The sequence below is a fragment of the Mya arenaria genome, chromosome 4 (genome assembly GCF_026914265.1).
Source record: "Mya arenaria isolate MELC-2E11 chromosome 4, ASM2691426v1".
NCBI classification, from domain to species: Eukaryota; Metazoa; Mollusca; class Bivalvia; order Myida; family Myidae; genus Mya; species Mya arenaria.
This window is the reverse complement of record NC_069125.1, coordinates 38021957-38045794: the sequence shown is the minus strand read 5'-3', so window position 1 is coordinate 38045794 and position 23838 is coordinate 38021957. Positions and strand designations below refer to the sequence as shown.

Genomic DNA, 23838 nt, shown 5'->3' with positions numbered 1-23838 from the left:
AACTGGTGAAGATAATTAATACATTCACAGACACTTTCTTATAGGACATGATAGTGTCAAAAGTGTACAACTTTATATTAATTTGGTTATGATATGGGCCGATTCGCTCAAAACGATTGAAGTTTATTTCAAACAATCTCCAATAAAGATATTTACTTTTAAAATAGCCAATATTTCTATTTTTCTGTAATTGTATATTTTTCCCCACTTTTCGTTTGACGCTCTTGTAAGTGCCACGTTAAATTATGGATGTGAAATGTGTGTGGGGGGGGAGGGGGGTCCATATCAAAAGAAATTGAGCGTATTGACTTAAAGTTTTGCAAAAATAAACTTGGAGTTAATAGTGTCACATGCAATATGGGTTTTTATGGAAAAATAGATAAATATCCATTATGTTTAAATAGATATGCTAAAATGATACAATTGTGGTGTAAGACTAAGACAGATAACATCATTATTAATAAGCTATAAAACAATATGTTAGGAAGTCTTGATAATCGTAAGCATTGGGTTAATGATGTAAATACTTTGTTAGATATGTATGGTTTCTATTATGTGTGGATAAATCCAATATAGTTTGAATATTTTTAATAGTGTGTTTATTTTACCTTAAGGAACACTTTAAATTTGAATTCTATCAAGATATTTAAACAAAAAAAATAAGAATGACTTTATCTAAGCTAAGATTGTCGTCTCATAAATTACGTATTGAAACAGGCCGATATGGCCGAAATAGAATTGATAAAGCTGATCGTCATTGTACCTTGTGTAACTCTAACGAAATAGAAGATGAATACCACTCTGTCATTATATGTTCCGGGTAAAACAATATCAGAAAAGATTTTATCAAACAAATTTATATTAGAAATCCAAGTACATTTGTGTTTTTTTTACTAATTAAGTCGCAGAACATCGTCATAACTAGAAATCTCAGTAATTTATAAACAAAATATTTGTTCTAAGAAATTCTATGATAAATTATATAATTACGACTAAAAGTAATATATTATATAAGCCTTCTAAATCTCTATTATCCTGTTGTTGTTTTATTAAATATGTGCCATTTACGTTTTGATTTCGATATGTATCTGTATTTTTTAAATATCTTTCTTCTCTGTTTTTTATCTCTTTTTTCTTGTAGTATGCAATGTATCATTGTAACCATATTAATCTTTTTTCGAAGGCATATCATGTTTCTGATGCATATCATGGTTTGTCAAGAATCTGTTATATTAACATGTTTACGAAAATAAACAATTATGTCTGTTTTTTGTCTGTCACAAAAATCTAAAATCTCAGTCTAATTGCATGTTTAAGCGCATAAAAACATACAAAACGTCAAATGCATGAGTGAAATATGTGTGGAGTGACAATTGGAAGTGGGTGGACAAATTGACAAGTATGGGCGTTCGTAATCGAGAGGTAAGATGTCTTTGTTTATTGTAAATAATATAGCTGAAAAATCAAATTTGTAATCGTCACAATATCATGGTATACAGTATACGTACCACACGATGTAGGTTTTAACTATGTTCAGCAAATATATTGGAAAACAATTGAAAACGTACAAATGTTCTTCGGCGTCAGCGTCTATGTAGGTCAAACTTAATAGAAAAACACAACAACATTCAATTCGATGTTTTATTGATTTTCAAATTTTGATAAATGAATGCATGAAAGCATACAGTATATCTTAACATAAGGACAAAGGTCCTTCGAACTTTTAAACATTGTGCTTTATTTAAACAACGATTTAACAAAACAATTACATAAGATTCAAGTAAATGTCTGTAAACATAAACCATCGTTTGTGTTCTTTTTCCAGGCCTCGGTTTCAAAAAAAACTACTGAAATTTATAGTTCCGTGTCAACAAGAAAGTTTTTCAATTCCTATGTCATAGTTATCATAACGTTGGTTTAACGTATCATTATCAATCAGCCGTTGATTTGCAGAGACCTGCAGTTTCATTATCCATCGGCCGTTGATCGGCAGCAGTTATGTAGTTTCATTATCCATCACCCGTTGATTTGCAGAGACCTGCAGTTTCATAATCCATCAGCCGTTGATCGGCAGCAGTTATGTAGTTTCATTATCCATCACCCGTTGATTTGCAGAAAAATGAGGGTTAACATTAAAAAATAGCGGAAAAAGTCACGTTCAAACATTTTAAAGACCTTTACCTATTTAAGTTGTTGGATATTTTCTGAAGTGCATATGTAAACGCCTATTGTAATGAGCATTCAAGTTTGAAAGCAATTGTGGTTAAATTAAACATGTTAATTCATGCATGTCTCATATAATTACACTTCTGCATAAGTCGGTGTAAGTGTGCGAAGATTCATAACTAAGTGGAGGTGAAATCTTTGTTCAATTTGAATTGAAGAAAATAAATCAATCATAGCAAGAAAGGTATGTAAGGGATATTTTAATATTGCTATAACGGTTTGTCACGTACGTCAGTTTTAGTTTAACCAGTGTGTATATATATTTTTGACAAAAGGAATGGTGAAAGTTTGGAATGTTACTTGTATCGCAGCTGTTAAGTAACTGTCAAACAAAAGGATGTGAACTTTTCCTAATTTAGTGTTGGTAATGTACAAACCGTATCAAAAAGTGGGGATTTTGTAATATATTTTATGCTTATATTTAAGTAGTTTTACTGTAATAGTCAAAGGTTTTATGATGTCGAAAATGTATAATACCATCAAATACGCTCGTAGAATTCACTGTAACATGTTTGTTAATAGCATTATTTGTTTTGTTTTTTATCAATATTTATATATATAGCATCCGATGGTCCGATAATATTTATTATTTCAAACAGAGAGGTGACTGTAAGACTTAAGAAGTATAAAAATAGTGTAGTATTGTAAAAAAGGTAGTTGTTATATCTATGTTTATACATGTAGCATTGGTAACGTGACACTGTGGACTATCGCAATAAGTATGGACTGATGTATTTAAAGTTTTCTTTAAGATACACATATATCAATACAACCCTTACAAAACATATATATATGTGTACAAGTGTTGCGCAGACACAGTTTAAACGTGATATAAATCTGACAAATGCACCAAAAATAGTTTCAGTCATTTTATTTTGCCATCAAGGCTAACTTTTTAAACTAAAGTCAGTAGTAAATGGTAACATATTCTTGGTGCTTGCATTTTTGTGTGGGTCAAAGACACTCGAGGACTTTTCAAATATTCTGTTTATTTATTTGTTCTACTTACAAAAGTTAACTCAAAACTACAAAGCCTCGAACAGAAGGCTGAGCTTATGATGCTACATATGGTCCAATGTCTCATCACATACGTCACTCGGTTATACAAACCATGTTCTATTTGATATGGTTATGACATTTGCACATACATATTTTGAATTCACATAAAACATGTCCGTAGCAATGCATTTAAAACAATTTATTCTAAATGGTTAAGATGTTTACTCCTTTAATAAAACAAAACAAGACAAATGTCAATTAAACTATGATTTGGGCAAAATATCATGTGCTATTCACCCCATCGGCCTCCTCGCCAATGTAATGTCTAATCCTATGGTCATGTTATGAAAAACACAATATAAAGAAATATTCGGACAACTCTAACAATCGAGTCACTACTACCCATTCGGCTTACTACAATAAAAGAATCACAACCAACCAGCCTCACCCAGGAGGCGGAGCTCCTTATGTTACATATAGCCATGTACCATTACAACATCAACAGGGTATGAATTTATCATTCTTTTTTTCAAAACCTTACACCGGGAGGAGGGTTTCTAAGATGGAAGGAAACGTTAACAATATAAGCCTCTGATGCATTTCTTATGTTTTCTTTGTTATATCTTAATATAAGAACCAAATAATTGGATAAATAAAATATGTTACAAATTATACATGGTCTTTACTTTTTGTTCAATTAGTAAGAGAAGCGAGAACAGGATTTCTTCTTGTCTGTCATATTAAGTGCATCATGTGATAGAATTTGCACAAACACATCCGGGGCTTCAGATAATAAGGCCCTTTGATTACATATGTGCAACGCGTCTCTGGTCCATTTTCTTGTATGTTTTAAGAAACCTTGATAAACGTAGAGATCATCTTCATTGTTTAATTCACCGCATGGACAGTTAGTGTCAGTTTTCTATGGTTTTCACATGTCATCAGTTATCAGTTATGTATATCGCTTAATGGGCTTGTACTACTAACGTTTCAAAAAAATAAAATGGTTGTCACAAACTAGTGTGCTTGTTTACAATTCTGATAGATATCAATGCAGTTAACGAGTCCAATTTGACACATAATACCAAAAAAACTGTTCAGCTTTTCAAAAAAGGCCATCATTACAATTGTTCCACTAGCCATTTTAAACCACTGTAATAACTGGCCACATAACTGGGATTGTATGAATAACACGATTATAAAGAGTGAAAAATTATCCGGCTATCTACAACAGTTAACATACCACTACTAAGCCTCACATAGGAGGCGGAGCTCATTATATTACATGCGGTTCAATTGGTCATTACATCCCATATGTCATTCTGATAGAAAAATACATGTTATTCCTAATCGATGTGATAAAGACATTTGTGAATAATTAGTTTGAGGTCACATAAAATATGTGCCACAGCAATGCATTTAAAACAACATACCGTGTTTACTCGTTAATTAAAACAAACTAAAATAACTATTGCTCAACTATGATTTTGTCCAAATATCATGTGTTATTCATCTCATCCTTGTCGCCAATGTAATAAATAACCTGACAGGTGCGGTATGCATAACACGATATTAAGAGTAATCCTTTATTCGAATTACTTCAACAGTAAACTTATCAGTATGCATACGTCCCAATGAGCCATTACAACAACAACACGGAATATTTTTGTCATTCTTCCAGTAGGCGAGTTCCATTGATTAAAACAATGATTTATATAACAAACTTTCAATTATGTATATGTTTCGATTGATCTGTAGGAGACGCCGAACATTTGGGGGTTTTCTTGTGCGTCATAATTAGGGTTTGATATGATAGATGTACCTATTCAATTCTGGAGCTTCCTAGTAAAAGACCATTCGATTGTATATGCACTTCACGCTTTGGTCCAATATCCTGAATGGGTTTTTTCTTTAAAAAGAGATAAAGTGAAGTAAACTCATCATTAAACGCATAGACAGCTATTGCTTTTTATCTGTGGTTATCACATGTCGTCAGTTGCTCATCACCATCAGTCATGTCTTTCGCATCCGCATTTACTACCAATGATTCATGAAATATCTAATCCTTTGTGGTGTGGGCATTTTTTGTGTGTACCAATGACACTCGAGAATTTGTCAATTTGCCTGTTTATTAATTTTAAGTAGCTCGATTCTGGCGCATGCACTCAAAAATAGTTTCATTTAGGATATTTTAGTCCGTCTATTTTTTCAATCAATTCTCACTTGTTCAACTAGTGTCAGTCATAAGTGTGGCCGAGATGCGCCCTTTATGTAGATCGCCAAAATTAAACTTAACATCTTCTCGATAATGGTCATGTATAATAACCACGTATGTCTAGATGTAGAAAACCTTTTATTACTTTAAAAAGACACACTTAAATCCAATTTATACAGCCTGGTTGTTATGATAATTATATAATATGCCTACAAAATCCTACGGCCCCGTATTATCAACCAACGTATCCTGCACTCACTTTTTCGGATCAGTAACCTCGAGCAGTAATGATATATGTTTCGAAACAAATTCTTAGAACATATACATAAGACAAAACTTGATTGAATTCCAAATCATTAATCGTTAGTTATACTTTGCGATAAAACCGTAATTTCAAATTGAGATGCTTTGGCGGCCGTTCAATGAAAGATGGCCAAATATAAAAAAAACACAAAATGTCTACTTTTTTTTGAAAATAGTTTACTTTTAATCTTCTTGGTTCATATATTTGCTAAAGAAAAGAATGTAACAACGAAAAATTCTTCTTCAATATTTTTGCATATCAAGAAGACTAGGTTTTATAAATTTTAAAGATGTAAAATTATGCAGCACCAGCATAGACGTGGAAAAAATAACTAAGCGAACATGGATTTATGTTATTCTCCACCTGGCAAAAATCTCAGTATTTTGCGAAGTTCAACAAACTGGACTAACGTTATTGAAATATACACAGCAGTAAAATATTTCAGATATTTTGTGGACGGAAATAATACGACAAAAGCATGTTGGTCCTGTTGTCATTGCTTCTCCTCCAAGCCCACAAAGCGGAGGGTTTCGCTTCCGGCCCGCCTTCGTATGTGTGCGACAGCATGTCGCCCAACCATAGACAGGCTGCACAGACTGGAATCAGCCCATACCAAATCAACTTTTCGAAGAATACATACACACCCAACGAACAAATTCAAGGTATCGTATTTATTATAAGACATCATATTCAATGCTCATTGTAAAAGTATCATAAACTAGTTTTAAATTGACCGACGCCTTAGATTTGTTTTCATTATTTTATTATCGTGTCTGTTTTTCAAAGAGACATTGTGATATTCTTGTTGTCATCATCGTCGTCGATGTCATTGTTCAAAAAACATAATGAGCCCACGAAAAGCAAAAGAAATTGTTTTGCAAATTTATTACAAAGTATGTTCACTAAAACATTGTTTTTCTTATTATTTTTCGTCCCTATGTCATCGTCGCTAAATTGTCGTCCTCGTGTCGTTTTGGATTACGTCACTGATGACTGTGACTTCCGATGATTCATACAAAATTTGAGAGTTAAACAACGTCAATAGCGAATCTTCTTGAAGTCTGTAAGAGAAACAACAGGACGGTATAGAGTAATTTCGGTACGACGTTTGACCAACAGTTGTTTATCCGCTAGTTGGATGCATAGTTATATATTATATGGGTTATTTTCCACCTCGGCAATTGAGCGCTATATTTTACACAAAAAAAACGTAAATAATTTCATGAATTCATTAGGGTTATTTCAATTGACCTTCATTTCAGTTACACTATCGGGATCTGCAACTTTCAGAGGTTTCATGATTCAGCCTCGCCTACAGAATAGCGCTTCCACCTCAACCTACGGCACCATTACACCTGATGACGCCGTCAACACGAACAACCCTTGCTCTGAGGTAGGCAGCTGTAAAGGAAGCCAAAAAGGTTGAAGAGATTTATTGGATAGCGAATAGTATAATCGATATTCCCAGTAAATCATTTATCTATCATTTTCTAAATGACATATCTATTATAACAACCTAGTCAAAGGACTGGAGAACTCACCATCCAATTAATTTAAACTAAGACAGTTAAATTTGAGATAGTAAAATGAAATATATAAACAAGCATATTGCAAAAGTTTCACTATGTTGATGGTGTTATTACAACTAATATTGTATGATCAATTAATGAAATAATATATAATAAGAAAGAAAACATTAGGCTTACAGCGAAACATTCAAGATTTTATAACATCCTTTACTTTAAAAACAACTTCTGTACGTATTTTTTAAAATGCTAGTATCTCATTAATGACTTATATTTTCAACGCCAACATTACAATACATGTAAATGCATAATAACTTATTTCAAAGAAAGTTAAAGATTAAATCGATTTCGGTGAAATTGCTCGTCTTAAACCTTTACTTATAGACCTTTGTTCTTAAACTAAACTTACCATTCAACCTGTTTACATGACTAGAACCTATTTAAGTAACATCTTACATCTTGTTCGTGATGTTCTTCCAGAAAGCTGCATTGGCCCATAAAAACAAGATCATCTTCAGAACCCCGGTATCCTTCGTTTGGACAGCACCTTCATTCGATGTCGGAAACATTGTTTTCTTGTATGTATTTATTTCGACAAATGCTAAATAATACAAAGCTTAAGGAGCCGCTACAAAGCACTTTGACCGTCTGTTGTCAACAATGGTTTCAAACATCTCTTTCTAAGCCACTGCTTCGTGTTTAGCCAACATAACAGGAATGTTTTTCTTTGGCGGTCCTCCATTGCATTTCTTACCAAAAATGTTTAAATAAGAATTCTGTAAGACAAAAAAGTATTTTAAAACAGTTAAATATGTCTTCCCAAACCACGCGGTACTCTACAGAATGCCTTCATATTATGTCCCATGGGTCCATAATAGCCCAACTCAGAGCATCAATTTCTTTTGTCATGCCATTATAAAAGGAAACATTTGAAAGATTTTCTAAAAATTACAATGCCCAGAGGCTTGATAGCTGGTATGTAGAATTGTCTACCTTTACCTATATTCTTCAAATTATGCCCTCAACATTGGTCCGATCCGGGGGGTCACTTGTTTTACGTAGTCTTATATGAAGAAACTCTTTTAAAAATATACATTTCCAAATCACAGGGGGGCTTAATTTAATGAAGTGAACTTATGAATACTTATGACATATAATTTTACAATTATTTGAAATAATAAAAGTGTCTTGTCGTTCAGTAAACAGTTTAAGTGACTTTTTAATTGCTTTGTCCGTTGGTTCCTCTCTGCTTTTGTTTTTGCCAGGACTGTTTTCTTTGACATGAATACAGAACATTAGGAATACCTTGACGCATACTTTCCGGACATTGATAATACACCAAAGCTATATAAATTTCCTCTGTATATTGGTATCTGAAATTTATTACCGGGGAAAGGAAGCGAAGTTGCGCTGATGCGAGGATGTAAAAATCAAACCTGGCGTGTTTTCTGTGCTATGCCAAGAAACACTCCAGTGTAAAAGTGCTAGCGCTGCTTGGTCATTTGCTCGCTTGGCCTACTACAATAACTCCTTGAGTTGTATACAATATGAACGTCAGGTTTTACCTATACAAAGGACTAGGCGCGTGAAGATATATAGAATTGAATACAAATATCATTCAACGTCATGAACGAAATGTTTTCTTTTCGCTTATGTATATGATGTAGTCATGTAGAGGTTTTTGAAGGACCCTAAACTTTTTGAGGACCGCTTGTTATGCATGTGTAATCAAACATTGAACCTTGTAAAAGTATATTTTTATAAAATGTTGCAATAATGCATATCAAGATGATTACGGTCATAGGTGCGCAGTAATTTCTAGGCCAAACTCTTAAACCCAAAACGTTACAATAAATAATCTAATGGGACATTTATAAATGAATGAACATCACAGTCCAGATAAGTTTTGATACTATGACGTATTTTTACCTAAGGCTAAATCAAAACAATATATCAGACCAAATGCCTTACAGAGATAATGTGAGTGTATATGTTGACATTCAATACATACATTAATGAACTCAGATCCTTGCTAGATAATCAGACTTAGTGTGTAGTCAAACTATGAAATTTTCTTAATTGCAGGTACACAGTTGTCGAGGTCATGGAAACATTTTGGGTAAAAAATGAGTCACCGCCGCTTACATATGAAGCTCCAACACAAGCTCCAACAACTCAGAAACCTACAACACAAGCTCCAACAACTCCGGAACTTACAACACAAGCTCCAGCAACTCAGGAATCGACACAACAACCTCAAACATCTCAAAAACATAAAACGCAAGCCTCAACAACTCAGGAACCTACAACACAAGCTCCTGTAACGCAGGACACTACAACACAAGCTCCTGTAACGCAGGACACTACGACTTTAGCTCCAACGACTCAGAAACCTACAACGCTAGATCAAATAACTCAGGAACTAACAACACAAGCTCCAACAACTCAGGAACCTACAACGCAAGCTCAAACAACTCAGAAACTTACAACACAAGCTCTAACAACTCAAAAACCTTCAACACATGCTCCAACAACTCAGGAACCTACAACGCAAGCTCAAACAACTCAGAAACTTACAACACAAGCTCCAACAACTCAAAAACTTACAACACATGCTTCAACAACTCAGAAACCTGCAACACAAGCTCCAACAACTCTGAAACCGACAACACCAGCTCCAACATCTCGAGAACCTACATCACATGCTTCAACAACTCAGAAACCTGCAACACAAGCTCCAACAACTCTGAAACCGACAACACCAGCTCCAACATCTCGAGAACCTACAACACAAGCTTCAACAACTCAGGAACCTACAACGCAAACTCCAACAACTCAAAAACCGGCTACGCAAGCACCGACAACCAAGGAACCGGCTACGCATGCAACGACAACTCAAAAAGCGGCAACGCATGCTCCAACAACGGCAACTATGGTACCGGTAACGTTATGTGACGTATTTGCTCCTTCGAAATAGAATTTAACAGAATGTGCATGAAAAACAATCCCCTAATGAACCAATGTTCAAAATTGCAAACAAGAATGACATGACATAAGCCTCAACTTCTTAATATTCTTCCATTGCCAAATGTTTTCTAATAGACAGGATCGGTCATGAAAGTTAGCTTTACGGAACAGAAAACAAAGTCCTGACATCACAAACTTGTACAAACCAAGAATTGCGTCACGAATAATCTTTCTAGATCATTCTCGAAGATTTTAACTTAAGTGTGATATTTAAAATGGTCATAGTTTTTTTTTACTTTTGAGCTCTAGTTATTCAACGCGTTTAAAGATGATTAGATATTATAATATTTATAGAACTTTTATTTGGTACTATAAATAAAGCAAAACACACCCTAAATGTTCAATAGGACAAGTAAGGATTATTTGAAGACATTGTTCATTTGAAAGAAAAGTAAAATTCCTAAGGTGTTCCGTGCTTACAAGTACAGGGTCTTAAAATAAATCCTTTGCGATACGTGTTTTTTCTTTCCTTTCTGATAGCAGGCAATATGAGCAGGTAATATCCACTAGCATCTAACTCATAAACACCAACAGCACATTATCTTTACATTGTTAAAGTGAAATATGATTTGGAATGTGTGCTTTTATATTTTACTGTCATGCATTACATAATGAGATAACATTAGATTAGTCTCCATCACTACTGTTATGTTAAATTTGTAAATGTAAGATTGTCATAAACGCCACTCTCATATTATCTTTCATAAAACGTGTGATAAGTAAATTACTTGTTCTTGTCGTTAACATCGATGAAAAAGTACAAGAACACAGTAAATACTGCTAAAGTGAACTAGTATGTATTGTTTTGCTTGTAAAGTATTGATCAACGCGTGTGCTATTTTGTGTAAATGTATAGCTAAATATATGGCAAAACAATTTTCATTGTGTTGTATTGTTTAATGAAATGCTACATGCTCTGCTTTAGATTAATCGCGACCCCAACTGCGATGTGACTCTAAACTGCTTTCCGTCATCTACCGAGTGTTCAACGAACTGTGACTATCTCGTCACGTGGCGCAATGTGTCGGATACAGAGGTCGAGTTCAGTCTAAAACGGAAAACAACCGACACTAATTATTTCATCGCCATTGGCTTTTCGAAGGACCGTCAAATGGTACGTATCATTTCGTAAAATGATTATATTACTCCCAATGGTTGAACACAAAGATATCAGACCAAATAGATGAGTATTGTGATTTTGTTTTTATACTGTTAATATTATTGCATTAATGTAATAATGTCATTAAACAATGTCATTGACATTTTGTATATTGGCACCATTTAGTCATATGTTTAAATGTACTAATGGGTAGGAGTGATCAACTAGTATACTGTAGGTGTCTGCCTCTCACCCAATAGATTGTGGGTTTGATCCCCACCATGGAACTTACTCATGGCCTCTCAATAGGGACTTTACTACTAAGTTCTACTCAGGAAACGGACTCAATTATTTTAATATAAGGTATCGGCTTTGGGCACAAAAAAAATTGGTAAAACTAAACATTTAAAGATAGACTCTTACTTCCAATTAAGATTATTTACAATTTATACAATTGTTTAAATATACCGAAAGGATGAATAAATGTCGAAATCAATGGTTCTTAAAAAGGATACCAAGATTAATCTGAAAGGAAGGTGCAGAAATCACGGTATTTCTTCCATTTGAGACTATAGTAGATCACAGTAAATCTTTTAGCACTCACCAATCATTTAATATGTTTCGGTTTTCAGCTATTTAATGCACTGTTACGATCTAGTTACCAGTAATTATTATTTTCCATAAATGCATTATTTAGTAAGTAGTAAAAGATTTATCACTGAAAATGAATGTTTGTTATTGTATTGATTTTAAATAAGAGTGTCCTTTTAATAATGATATCATACACATTGAAAGTATTTATATAGGCACCATAAAGTCATATTTTTGAATGTACAATTGTAATGATTTATTGTTTAGGAAGCTGACGGTTGAAGCAAAGCATTGATATCTTTATGTTTTGCAGCAAATGCATACGTACTTTTTTCAATATTTTCAACCAAGGGAGATGACAGTGTTGTGCAGTGCGTATCGACTGACTGTGTTGTCGGTGTAAGATCTTCCTACAACGGGGCTTACAAAAGCAACGATCTTTTAGATGAGGTAAATGAACGAACAATGTATAAAAACAGTATATGCCAAGTCATACATCAAGGTGATCATGTTGTTATTTTATATTTAAAAAGCATGAATTGATGATGTTTTCATTCAAGTGTCAATTTTTGACATCTCTAGAATTTTGAGGAATATTTACGGCGTGTACTTAAAGTATGAAGCTATATTTTTTAATTATAATATCATAAATTATGCAAATTTACTCAAATTTACTTTTCATATGAATTTTAATTAAGAATATTATATATAATGTCAGAAAACATTTGGAGTCAGCCTAGTTAGCGGTTCTTACTCGGGCGGCGTTCTTAGCTGTACATTTAACAGGACGAATGATGCAGATCTACTGAGTGTCGGTTCTGGACGAAGGCGCAGGGCGGCTACATATGCGTCTTCATTTTTTAACCTCAACAAGGAATATTTTCTACTAGTGGCACATGGCGAGGCAAACAAAGGTAGGCATGGTTCTCTATACTCAGCCACATTCTTTTATTCACACTTAAATGAGGTTTACATCAAGGTTATAAGAATAATTGATTATATGCATACGCATTAATGCAGAAAGGCAATACACAATATGATGTCGTATTTTCAGACAAGAAAGAACAAACATACCCTTTTTTATTTATAGGTTATATACGTCCACACTCCGAGACACCAAAGATATCATCGACAAAGATAGACTTCTTAGCTGAACCTGATGTGAATAACCAAGAAAAAACAACTGCCGTTACTATAAACACTGGGGTAAGGATATCACTCCATACTAGTAGTAGTATTTTTTAATGTTAAAAACTATATTTAATCATGTATGCGTCCTTCTTTGTACCGCGAGTTCGTCCTATGATATGAATTCCCAAATTCTAGAAAAGACAGGTAAACATACATCAAGTCATTGAAGATTCGACCATGTTTTCCTTTAAAAGAACATTACAAGAGATGAAGGATGCGGAAAGAATTTAGGCTGTTTCCATGACGGTTGCGAGGGAGGTAAATGCGACTTCCTCCTCACGTGGAAGGACGATGGGAATGACGTGGAACTCTCACTCTCATGCAAGATGTCAAACAATGGTTACTGCGCCATTGGACTTTCTAGTGATGACAAAATGGTAAGAATATATTGTAATGTCTATTCCATTCAACATCATGGTGTAATATGCCCAAACTTTGAGGATACGGAATGTCATATGTTTTATTTCTTTTTAAGTCCGATTTGTGTGACATGCAACATACGCTGCTCTTAAACCTTTTAGCATAGATTTCTGAAAAGTTTAAATGCCAAATATTTAATTTTTGTCACGTGAGATACATCTACTTAAAAGTGACACTCTTATTCAAATCGAATCAATGCATACACATGTATAACAAACATAAATTTTGTTTAATAAACCTTTACTACTTACATAATAATGCATTTATGGAAAATATTAATAACTGATAATAAGGTTTTTTAGCAGGTATTTAATAGCAGAAGGCGCCAAAATATTAAATGATTGGTGAATGCTAAAAGATTTACTGTGATCTACTATAGTTTCATAAGGTAGAAATACCGTATTTATGCTCATTTCTTTCAAATTAAACTCGGTATCCTTCATAAGAACCATTGTTTTTGGCATTTATTCATCATTTTTGGAAACCAAACAATATTATAAATTGTGATAAATCTTATTTGGGAGTAAGAGTGCATCATTAAATGATGAGTTAAAAACGATTACTTTGCAGGGAGACGACAGTGTGTTTGAATGTGTTTCCGATGGCGGCATCGTCAACGTGTACGTTTCTTATAACAGTGGGCAAAGAAATAGACGACTAGATCAGGTACAATAACACGATTTTAATCGCTTACTGCGAATTTTTTTTGTTGAGTATGCACATTATTAAGCGCATACACAAGTGACATGAGTATTCACTGACAATAATCTTTGTATTGGTATAAATTACGTTTAAATGTTCTTATCGTAATATAGTTCTGTGCCATTTATAAATAACCTTTTTACTGAATTATGTTTAATACTTGAGCTGTTTGATGAAAAACATTCATTACCTTTGATTTTGTTATTACATTGTTGTTGTACGTTTATAGCCGCAGTATGGGTTATCGTCCATTTCAACGAGTGCCAATGAGGGAGTCATCACCTGCAGCTTCCGGCGTCAAAAGGTTGCACCATCGCGACGAAAGCGGGCTTCCAGTGGTTCAAATACTTTCTTTGACATGAATAGTGACTGGACTCTTCTGTTTGCTCATGGGTCGGCTGCCGCAGGTGATCATTTGAAAGCAAATGTCTATTGTTTCTTGTTCTTTCATTATGGTACAAGGTGGTGTTTTAGACAAGGCAGACACATGTTTAATAAAATTAATTAATTAATATAAATGGCGCATCTAGAGCAGGTAAATTAGCACTTCTTACGAGCTAATTCAAACGGTTATACAAATGCGTGTGACTATCTGCAAGTAAAATGTGTAAATATTGAATTTTTCTATTTCAGTCCTGATTGGCTTAATTTGTTTTGTACGTATATCAAGCTAAGGTATCGAAGCAGATTAATAAGGGGTATATCTTTGCTTTTAATGTTTTAGGGTACCCTTTGCGGCATGATACAGCTCCTCTGGTGTCAAGTCAGGTTGCTGATTTCCAAAGATTTCAGGAGATTGAAGCTGATTCAGTTAGTCGTCTTTTAATAAAATTGCATGGTACGTATGGCCCATTAAGTCATCTGTTGGCCTACAATTAATAGTATGACCTACAATTAACAGTATGACCTACGAGTAATCGTAAGTGACAGAGTCGATCAGAGTCGCTGAAGAAGTATATATGTATGTTCATAATAAGTTATTCAAGGCCCATTCACCCCATGCCAAATAAACTTTATTAAATGATAAATAATCTGTTCCCAAATAGTGTTTGAAATTATTAAACGGTTTTCGAGAGATCCAACATTGTGTCCCATATGATCGAACTAGCTTTAACATGAAGTTCAGGGGATCCAGTAATAATGATAAAACCAAACAGAACTGAAAACACCTTTTTGCTATGTGTATATTTCAAATACAGAAACATTATTTTAAATCCTTTTCAAAAGATCATAATATTGTTGAACGTGTATATTATGCAGTATTAACAAATAAAAGAACTAGGACCACACGCCACCTTGATGAGGTAAATAATTATTACTTCAACTGTATTACCATTAAATCATTACAATTACTCTTATACCTTTAGTCAATGTTCTGCAGGCATTTTGATGGTGCTTGCGTGGATGTTGTTAGCCAGCATTGGAATAACCATGGCTCGCTTCTACAAGGAGGTTTGGCCAGAAGGCATGGAATGGTTTCAGCGGAAGCGATGGTTTGTCGTAAGTATATTTGACCCTGCTCCAGTAATTAGTTTAAAACCAGTCTAAATGACGCTGTGCCATCTTACGAAACGAGCGCACGACGAAATATATCTTACGATGAAAAAAAAAACGTTGTGTTAACGTCCCATATTAAATCAAAAGTATTACTTGCATATTAAAACTACCTGTTTCTCATGTGACCAATCAAACACGTTGTATCGAAGTACTTGGAACTACCAGCACGGCAAAGGCATAGCTACGTGATCATTGATAATATGTATATGAAAAGCTACAGAGACAAGCCCAGACCGATATGAATATGATACAATTAAAAAGTAGTGTGTGTGGTAACCTTAATTATATGTGTACAGTTTTCCTTCGTCTTAATTTATAATGCAATTATAATTATGACAGTTGACTACGTATACATTACAACAAGTTTTTGAACTTTACTCCTTCATACATTTGATTCATTAACATGATTTTGGTTTGAATGACTAATTTGATTTTTTTTTCAGATTCACCGTGCTTGCATGGTGTGTGTTTTCGTTTTGACCGCAGTCTCATTCGTCATCATATTTATTCATGTGGGGGGTTTTGCGCAGGTCTGTTATATATCCTTATCCCGTTTTTATATCTACTCTATTCATAAAAATGTGCTCCTTTGCAGGGCATGTATTAATGCAAAATCTAACTTATGTTATTTTCATAAGTTAAGTGCCCATCCGGTTTTGATATGTTACTTTAATCATGTCAAAAATACTTTATTTTCATAAAACAAAATTCAAAATTCTTTTGAAAACAACTTTCTGAAAATATTTTAATTTGACTATGAACAGTTTAGGCAATTGACTTCAGTTAAAAAATGGCTTTAAGACGTTCTTGCTTACTGAAGAGAGGAATTTTACCTAGAGTAGATTGTTAGGAATACTTCTGTTTAAGTACAAAAGAAAAACCCGCTTGATATTAACTCCACCATAACTGAACATTATTCATTGTATGTATTGTTTACTAAATATGCAATAAGTATGCTCTCTACCTGAAATCATGATTGGAATAAATGGTAAATATTAACATTTGAAAAGCATAACGCTTTTTCTGCTAATATAATTTCTAAATCGTCTTTTTGTTGTTGTATTAAAGGAGTAGCGTTCGTCGGGTCTCTCACGCACCGTCCCGTCGCGGAAAAAAGCGTTGTATGTACCCCCAAAACTATTGCACATTCAATCATGAAATATGAATGTTGATTAGCATAGGCAATTCGTGCACTTGCGATTTCGTTGATATTTCACTTCGTCTAACAATATCAATTATAGTAGGCCCTTGAGACTCATAAAATGGTTTGCAAACTTAGTGTCGCATTGAGCCATTCCTGTGTCCAGGCAGCCATCACTTCCGTGATAGCTCTTATGTTGTTCTTATTTGCATACATAACAAGTTTCATTTCATTTTGTTCTAGATATCTGGCACTTACTTCGAAAAATCTCATCCTATTATTGGCATAGTGGTTATGGCTCTCACCGTCATAAACGTAAGTTTTAAAACATTAATGTTATAATCTCAATATGCTTAAATATGAATTTCAAAATGAGACCTTCAGCTATGAGCTTGTTGACACAAGGGCCAGAGCCTAGCAAACTCCCAGTCGGGCACAACGTTACAAGACAATATAAACATATGACATGGTATAAAATTATCGTTATATATGATCTTATTTTTAATTTACTTTTTTTGTAACGTTTGCTTTGTTTTTACAAGTTGTACAAGATTTAACATTACAGGCAAATAAGAAGATACAAACAAGACGATATATTCATTCAATATTATACCAATGACTTCTTCATCATTGAATGGTTGGGAGTTACTGCTTAAAACAGTATCAAAAATGCAACCGTTTCTAATTACAGCCAATAATGGCCCTCTTCAGACCTCATCCGGATACTCCAAAAAGAAAAATATTCAACTACGCGCATTTCGGCGTGGGTTCCGGGGCACACATTTTGTCAGGTGTGTGAAATATAAAATCGCCTACATTTTATCGTCAGGACATGGGTTAAATTTACTCTATACGAGAAAAAGTGATTATCGACCATGGAAACGAAATTATATTGCAAATACCTTTTTTATATTTACTGTGATTTCTTCATCATTAGTTTTGTATCGACGTGTTTTCCCAGTCCTTGATGTTTGTTTACCGTTTCCTTATTTCAGTGATCAACATATTTTCTGGAGCAATGTTGGCTTCTGATTTTTTGACGGCAACTGCAGAAATTGTGGTTTGGATATTTGTCGCATGGATGATCATCTTTTACCTACAACAACAATTATATGAATGCTTTTTGAAAAAAAGTAAGTATGTTTTTTTTTGTTCTGTGACGTGGATTCTTATTGCGTCTGTTTGTTTAAGACGTAAGTTACAAATCTCTAATCAATTGTCCTTGGTAATATAATTTATTTTGCGTGTTTAAAGCACTTAAATAGTTGAGGTGTGTGATATACAGGGGATATTCCGCTTTCGCGATGTCCTGTATCACGTCGACTTCGGTGTTTAAACACGTATCTGTCGAGAAAAGCATCCTATATTGAAATATAGGAGTCCATGTTATAAAGCACTGTTCGTAGTTTCAATGAACGAAGTTGCACTTATCCTTGACAAGACATTTCCCGATATTTTCTTTCTGAAAATCCTCATAAATCAATCCCATTAATGATGTTGGCCATATTTAAAAAAAACAAAACAATGACAAAAGTATCTGTAGGAAATACAGTACATTCCTGAAAAAGAAAATGTTAATTATCGTAAAAAATCAATTAGGATCAGTGGGTAAAGGGCGAACGCAACACACGCTCCTTGCATGATATGGGATTTGAAAACGACAGTAGCGTGATACGGATGTTTTAATACGATATGTTGTATATTCACAGCTGGATATTGAAAATAAAGATGATAGGCATAATATATATAAAAAAGCTAATTTCCGCTTCATCTCTTGTTGAAGGACTTAAAACAGAATCAATCAAAACTAGTACCTTTCTAGTGATCCCCCATTTGAGAATGAAGTTAGTGATAGATATAAGGAACCTATCTCACGATGTAAGTGTCTCTAAGGACATGTTTAAAATGCCTCTGTTCCGGTCAAGATTTAATACTGGCCCCATTTTGCTCGAAAGTTCCTTATTTCGTAAAGCCAGATTTCTTAATTAATTTTGATTTTACTAAAACATGTTTATCGTGATATTCGTAAATATTATTTCTTTTAAAGATCCAAACACTCTCAAAAATAAGAACATGGAACAAAATATAATAAGACCTCCAACGAAAGTCGACCCCGTGGTCAATAATGGTCAAGGTATTCATATATTGTAATTCCATATATTTTGCAGGTTTATTAGAACGCACAATTTTAACTCTAAACTCAAAAGAAAACCCATATTTATTCTGCGATTTTTCAAAAACATTAGTCTGTGGTAAAATCGTATCAGAATGTATTTAATATGTGTAATCTTTGTGTAAAATACTTCTTAAAACATATTTATGAATGACCTTTGTACCGCCCTGCCGCTTCCATTGAAACAGTGTAACACTAAATCCAAAAGTATATGTTTGATGATTTTTTTTTAGTTTAGATTATAATGTTAAGAATGTTAAAGAATTTGTTAGTGACCTAATTGATAGATTTAAACCAAAATGACGGTGCAAATGGCTGAACCCATAAGTGCGTTCATCTCGAAATGTATCAGCAGTTCAATTATAATTTGTGGTATCTTTGTTTTGTATTTCGTATTTGCCCTTTTGTCATATGATGTTGTGTCATTCAACTTTTGCTGACGGTTTGCATTCGCCCATTTATATAATTCAAAATGGAAAATATAAATTTCTTCTCGAAATGTATTTATATATTTGCATAGCTTGTTTTATTCTTCAATTGAACTGCGCATACGAGGTCAGCCTCCGACATTACAATAATATTTTTGGAAGCATTCAATCTCAGATAATGCCACTCTTTAATGCATATGAGGTGAATCAACTCCCATTAAATGTACTTCTGAATGTGATGTTACCTTTTTAAGATTCAAACTTTTTCATTTTCATAATGCACATGTGTTTTGCTGTTGTTGTTAATGTGTGTTTGTTTTTGTTGTTTTTGCTGAAGTCTTTTAATACACCGAAATAATTTTTAAAAAAATACGGATTGTTTGTAGAAGTTTCCAGGCAACTTAATTGTATGCAAGTTTTTGTTTCGAACAACTTAGAAAATGTGTTATTTTTCTCCAGAAAAGAACGTCGAAATGAAGACATACGATGAGATTATGAAGAGAAGCCCCCAAAAGGTATTGACAAGCTATTAGTGTTTATTTTTTCATGTTAAAACATATGAGTGTTTTAATTCCTCATATATAAATGTAATTTGGTGCCTATTTAAAATGAAGAAAAACAATGCTCAAATGTTAACTTTTTTTTAAAGAAATATTGCTTAGCACTCGAGAAGTGAGAACCGGCATATCGTACCCGCCTTCTTAAAAATAAGCCTACTTCTGATAAGCCCTACCCGTAGTGATAACAGTTTAAACAAGTTAGGTGATCACACGTCCGGCGAATGTTTTCCACTAACGGTTCCAAGGTACTAACCCCAGCATTTATTAATAACGCTACATTTATGTTCATGTAATCTGTGCCTGCTGTCTTGTTGTATGTGTCTTTTGGCATGTTTTGTGCTTGATTCTTGTGCCATTAAACAAGCTCATAGGCTTGGCTCGCGTCTGTAGTTCCTTATGTGTTATTCGTATAGCATATCGAGGGATGAACGCGAAAATGTTCAATATCCTTCTTTAGTTAATTCCCCCCACAATTTTTTCTTTCTCACCCCTCGATATTCTTATTGGCACATTTACCAATTAATGAACAATTCGATCAAAATATTTTGACACTGTTTTTATTACAACCACGAGTCTTCACTTGTAAGATATTGAATCGTTTTTCTTTTCAGAAACGGGACAGTTTTAAAATCGGATTCCTGATCGTTCATGTATTTGTTGTGGTCGGACTAGGTTTAGCAGTTGTGGTGATGATAGCGGTTGGATGACGTCGTTAAAACCTTTAGAGTTGTAAATAATTCAAAACTCCACAGAAACTATTTTTAGGCCATGATAGTCTCAAAAGTGTACAACTTTATATTATAATGATTCGCTCAAGAAATAAGGCTTTATCCTATCCGACAATTTCAAATAAAGAGGTTATTTAATTTCTATTTTGCTTTAATCTGGGAATTTGTCAGTATCTCCAGCAAGCATACACATCCCAACAAAAAAGTGAATTCAGGAGGAGCTATATCGTCATATTGGAATAATAAAAGGGCGGCTCTGCACAGATATGTTATAATTTTTAATTGCTATTTAGTCTTTTATGATTTACTATATCCATTTTCTTAAATTGTCTTAAGTTTGTTTCTGACAGTATTGTATAAAGGTATTTGATGCTAAATACATTTCGGGTGACTGGAGACCCAATATAATGTTTGTCTAGTATCATTTGAAAGGTAGATTCGTGCAAAAGAATTACGGAAAATAATCAAACAACCAGTGATTTTGGTCTTGAAAGAATGCATAATTGACAATATACATTCGCTTTAATTTGAATAAACGAAAGAAATACAAACTGCAATGGCCCTGTCTATAATTCATGTTTGCATAGTAGCAATTATCCAGCAATACTTTTCAAAATAATACCAAAATTATATATGGCCACCATGCCTCAAATTTTACCACAACAGTTGAGAAATTACAAAACTAGTTTCTATGAGGGTCGGATTCCTACGTTGACGAAAACAAGTCAGCACTGTAACGACTCATAACAGCATCGCCGCATACACGAAAACGACAACGTTTATGCGGTGATTTTCAACGCATAAACAAGACTTTCTTATGTGGCAAAAAGGAACGCTTTCACCGCATAAAACAATTTAAACACATACTAGTACAATAGTGGTTGATAAAGTTTCATCAAGATCGCACTTAGTTTTTTGTGTCCACAACACCGTCATTTGGGACACTCAGAATATTGAATCGTCGTATTACGTAACATATTTTCTCGCCTTTTTGTCAGACTTACGTGCATGAACCCTTGACAATGTGCACTTTCAACGTCATTTACAACGTTTCTAGAAAAATCAATTGTTAACGACGGAATTGAGCTAAGAATTATTTCCTTGTCAAGACCACTGGTTATTGTGCGTTTGTGAAATTTATTTATGTCTAGGCACATATCTCTGGTTACCAGGGCAACGAAAGGAAAACTTTCGAAGATTGTATTGTTTCCAAACATTTCAACACAACATTTGTTTTGGTCACTTGAACAAGAGGACTCAGATGACTGATATAAGGACGTCATTCTTTCATTGATTGTGTTTTTATACACTAGTCATTTGTAACCAAGAACATGTAGATGTGAACACTCCAAGGGGCTGCTATGCGGCGTTTCACAGCATGTGTCTAATTGACCGCTGGCGGTCTTTTGATATACTTGTACTAGTTCGTTTGTTTGGGGTTTCTATCTAAAATTTGAACTTTCGTCTTGTTTTGGTAAAAATCTACATAATTATTCTTACAGCATCGAAATGAAGCACAAAAGTGTACCAATATATATTGTAACTTGATTTTCTATTATCTTATTCATATTAACCCAAAATAAATAGTGAATATAACACTCTCAATATAATCAGCTATTAATCTTTCAACAATCGGTGTGTATGCACGCAAGGATAAGCACATTAAACATGCAAAACATTTAATGCATGAAGAAAATATGTATGGAGTGAAATGTAACGGTGTGGCGATATATTGACACGTTTATAGGTACATGCAAAAAAAATCATATCAATTATTGGCCGCACAAAAAGGAAGTGAAGTAGTTGGGCGTTTGTTGTCGAGAGGTAAGTTTATTGTGAATGACATTGTTATTAAGTTCGCCCGTAAAATCAAATGTTTAATCGTCACAATATGGTGTTGTACAGCATATGACCCACACGATATTGTGTACAGAAAATATATTGAAAAGCAAGTGCTGACGTACAAACTTTCAATTCATTTAAACCTTCTTTCAAGGTCAACTTCCTGTTCAGATTTAACTTAATATAAAGACAAACACAAGCTTATAATTCGATGTTTTATTCATTTTTAGATTTGATTAAGATATACATTAAAGTATAAAGATGGTGTTGAGATAAGGACAAAGGTCTTTCGATCTGTGTGCTTTATTTAAACAGAGATTTACCAAAATAATAACAAACCATAAAGCAAATGTCCTCTTTTTTATATTTTAACCTATCATCGTTATATGTTCCTTGGCATCGGTTTCAGAAAACTGCTGAAATTTATAGTTCAATTAGCTCATGGCTGTATTTCTGTTTATCAGACCTATTTGATTAATATTTCTAAAATGCTTGTTCGCTGAAGAAAATAATAACGTATCTTAGATATAAATTAATCATTGACCTATTTAAAACACATTTTCGTCGGGGAAACACAATGTTTATAGCAGTATGATATTGTTAACTTCTGTGTTCTGAAAGGATCGTGGAATAAGTCATTCGGAACACCTTGTGCATTTTCCATCGAAAACAACCTTGGATGTTTTCCGGTATATCAGTTGAAGTAGTTCGTAACATTTAAAACAATAGTATTAATAAATTGTATTGTTTAACGTGTTTCTTGTACATCTAAGGTTTTACAATGATTGCCAGTGCAGTGTATTATTGCATGAAAAGATTCCATATGGGAATAAGTTCGACATTTCAGTGCACGCGTAGTCAATTACGTCTCTCCGACTTCCCAAACCGTGTTCTAGCCATTTTTTCATTCTCCAATAAGACCTTATATTGTCTTTCACAACCACATGAAAATTAAGTGATGCATGATTATGGATTCAAAATGAGAAAACGTAAATCTGTATATAATCGTGATAAAATTTATACTTTTATTTATGTACTTCATATGTATTTTGGAAATGTATAACTCTTCAAAGTGTTTTTGCATTGTTCTTTGTTTAAAGTTTAAAAGA

The 23838-nt window shown here is 33.7% G+C and overlaps 1 protein-coding gene across 1 annotated transcript in view; it reads left to right on the top strand.

Annotated features, from left to right (window-relative positions):
* Positions 1 to 21031, top strand: part of LOC128230788 (uncharacterized) — a 43062-nt gene extending 22031 nt beyond the window's left edge. Inside the window, exons 21-39 of the mRNA XM_052943227.1 lie at positions 6211 to 6406; positions 7007 to 7137; positions 7751 to 7848; positions 9356 to 10211; positions 11223 to 11411; positions 12339 to 12437; positions 12706 to 12901; positions 13078 to 13193; positions 13373 to 13555; positions 14169 to 14264; positions 14530 to 14707; positions 15025 to 15138; positions 15682 to 15800; positions 16301 to 16387; positions 17242 to 17313; positions 17690 to 17789; positions 17994 to 18131; positions 20059 to 20114; positions 20771 to 21031. Coding sequence (XP_052799187.1) covers positions 6211 to 6406; positions 7007 to 7137; positions 7751 to 7848; positions 9356 to 10211; positions 11223 to 11411; positions 12339 to 12437; positions 12706 to 12901; positions 13078 to 13193; positions 13373 to 13555; positions 14169 to 14264; positions 14530 to 14707; positions 15025 to 15138; positions 15682 to 15800; positions 16301 to 16387; positions 17242 to 17313; positions 17690 to 17789; positions 17994 to 18131; positions 20059 to 20114; positions 20771 to 20866 — 3120 coding nt within the window. The 3' untranslated portion in view covers positions 20867 to 21031. The remainder of the gene's footprint in view (positions 1 to 6210; positions 6407 to 7006; positions 7138 to 7750; positions 7849 to 9355; positions 10212 to 11222; positions 11412 to 12338; positions 12438 to 12705; positions 12902 to 13077; positions 13194 to 13372; positions 13556 to 14168; positions 14265 to 14529; positions 14708 to 15024; positions 15139 to 15681; positions 15801 to 16300; positions 16388 to 17241; positions 17314 to 17689; positions 17790 to 17993; positions 18132 to 20058; positions 20115 to 20770) is intronic.
* The last annotated feature ends 2807 nt before the right edge of the window (positions 21032 to 23838 follow it).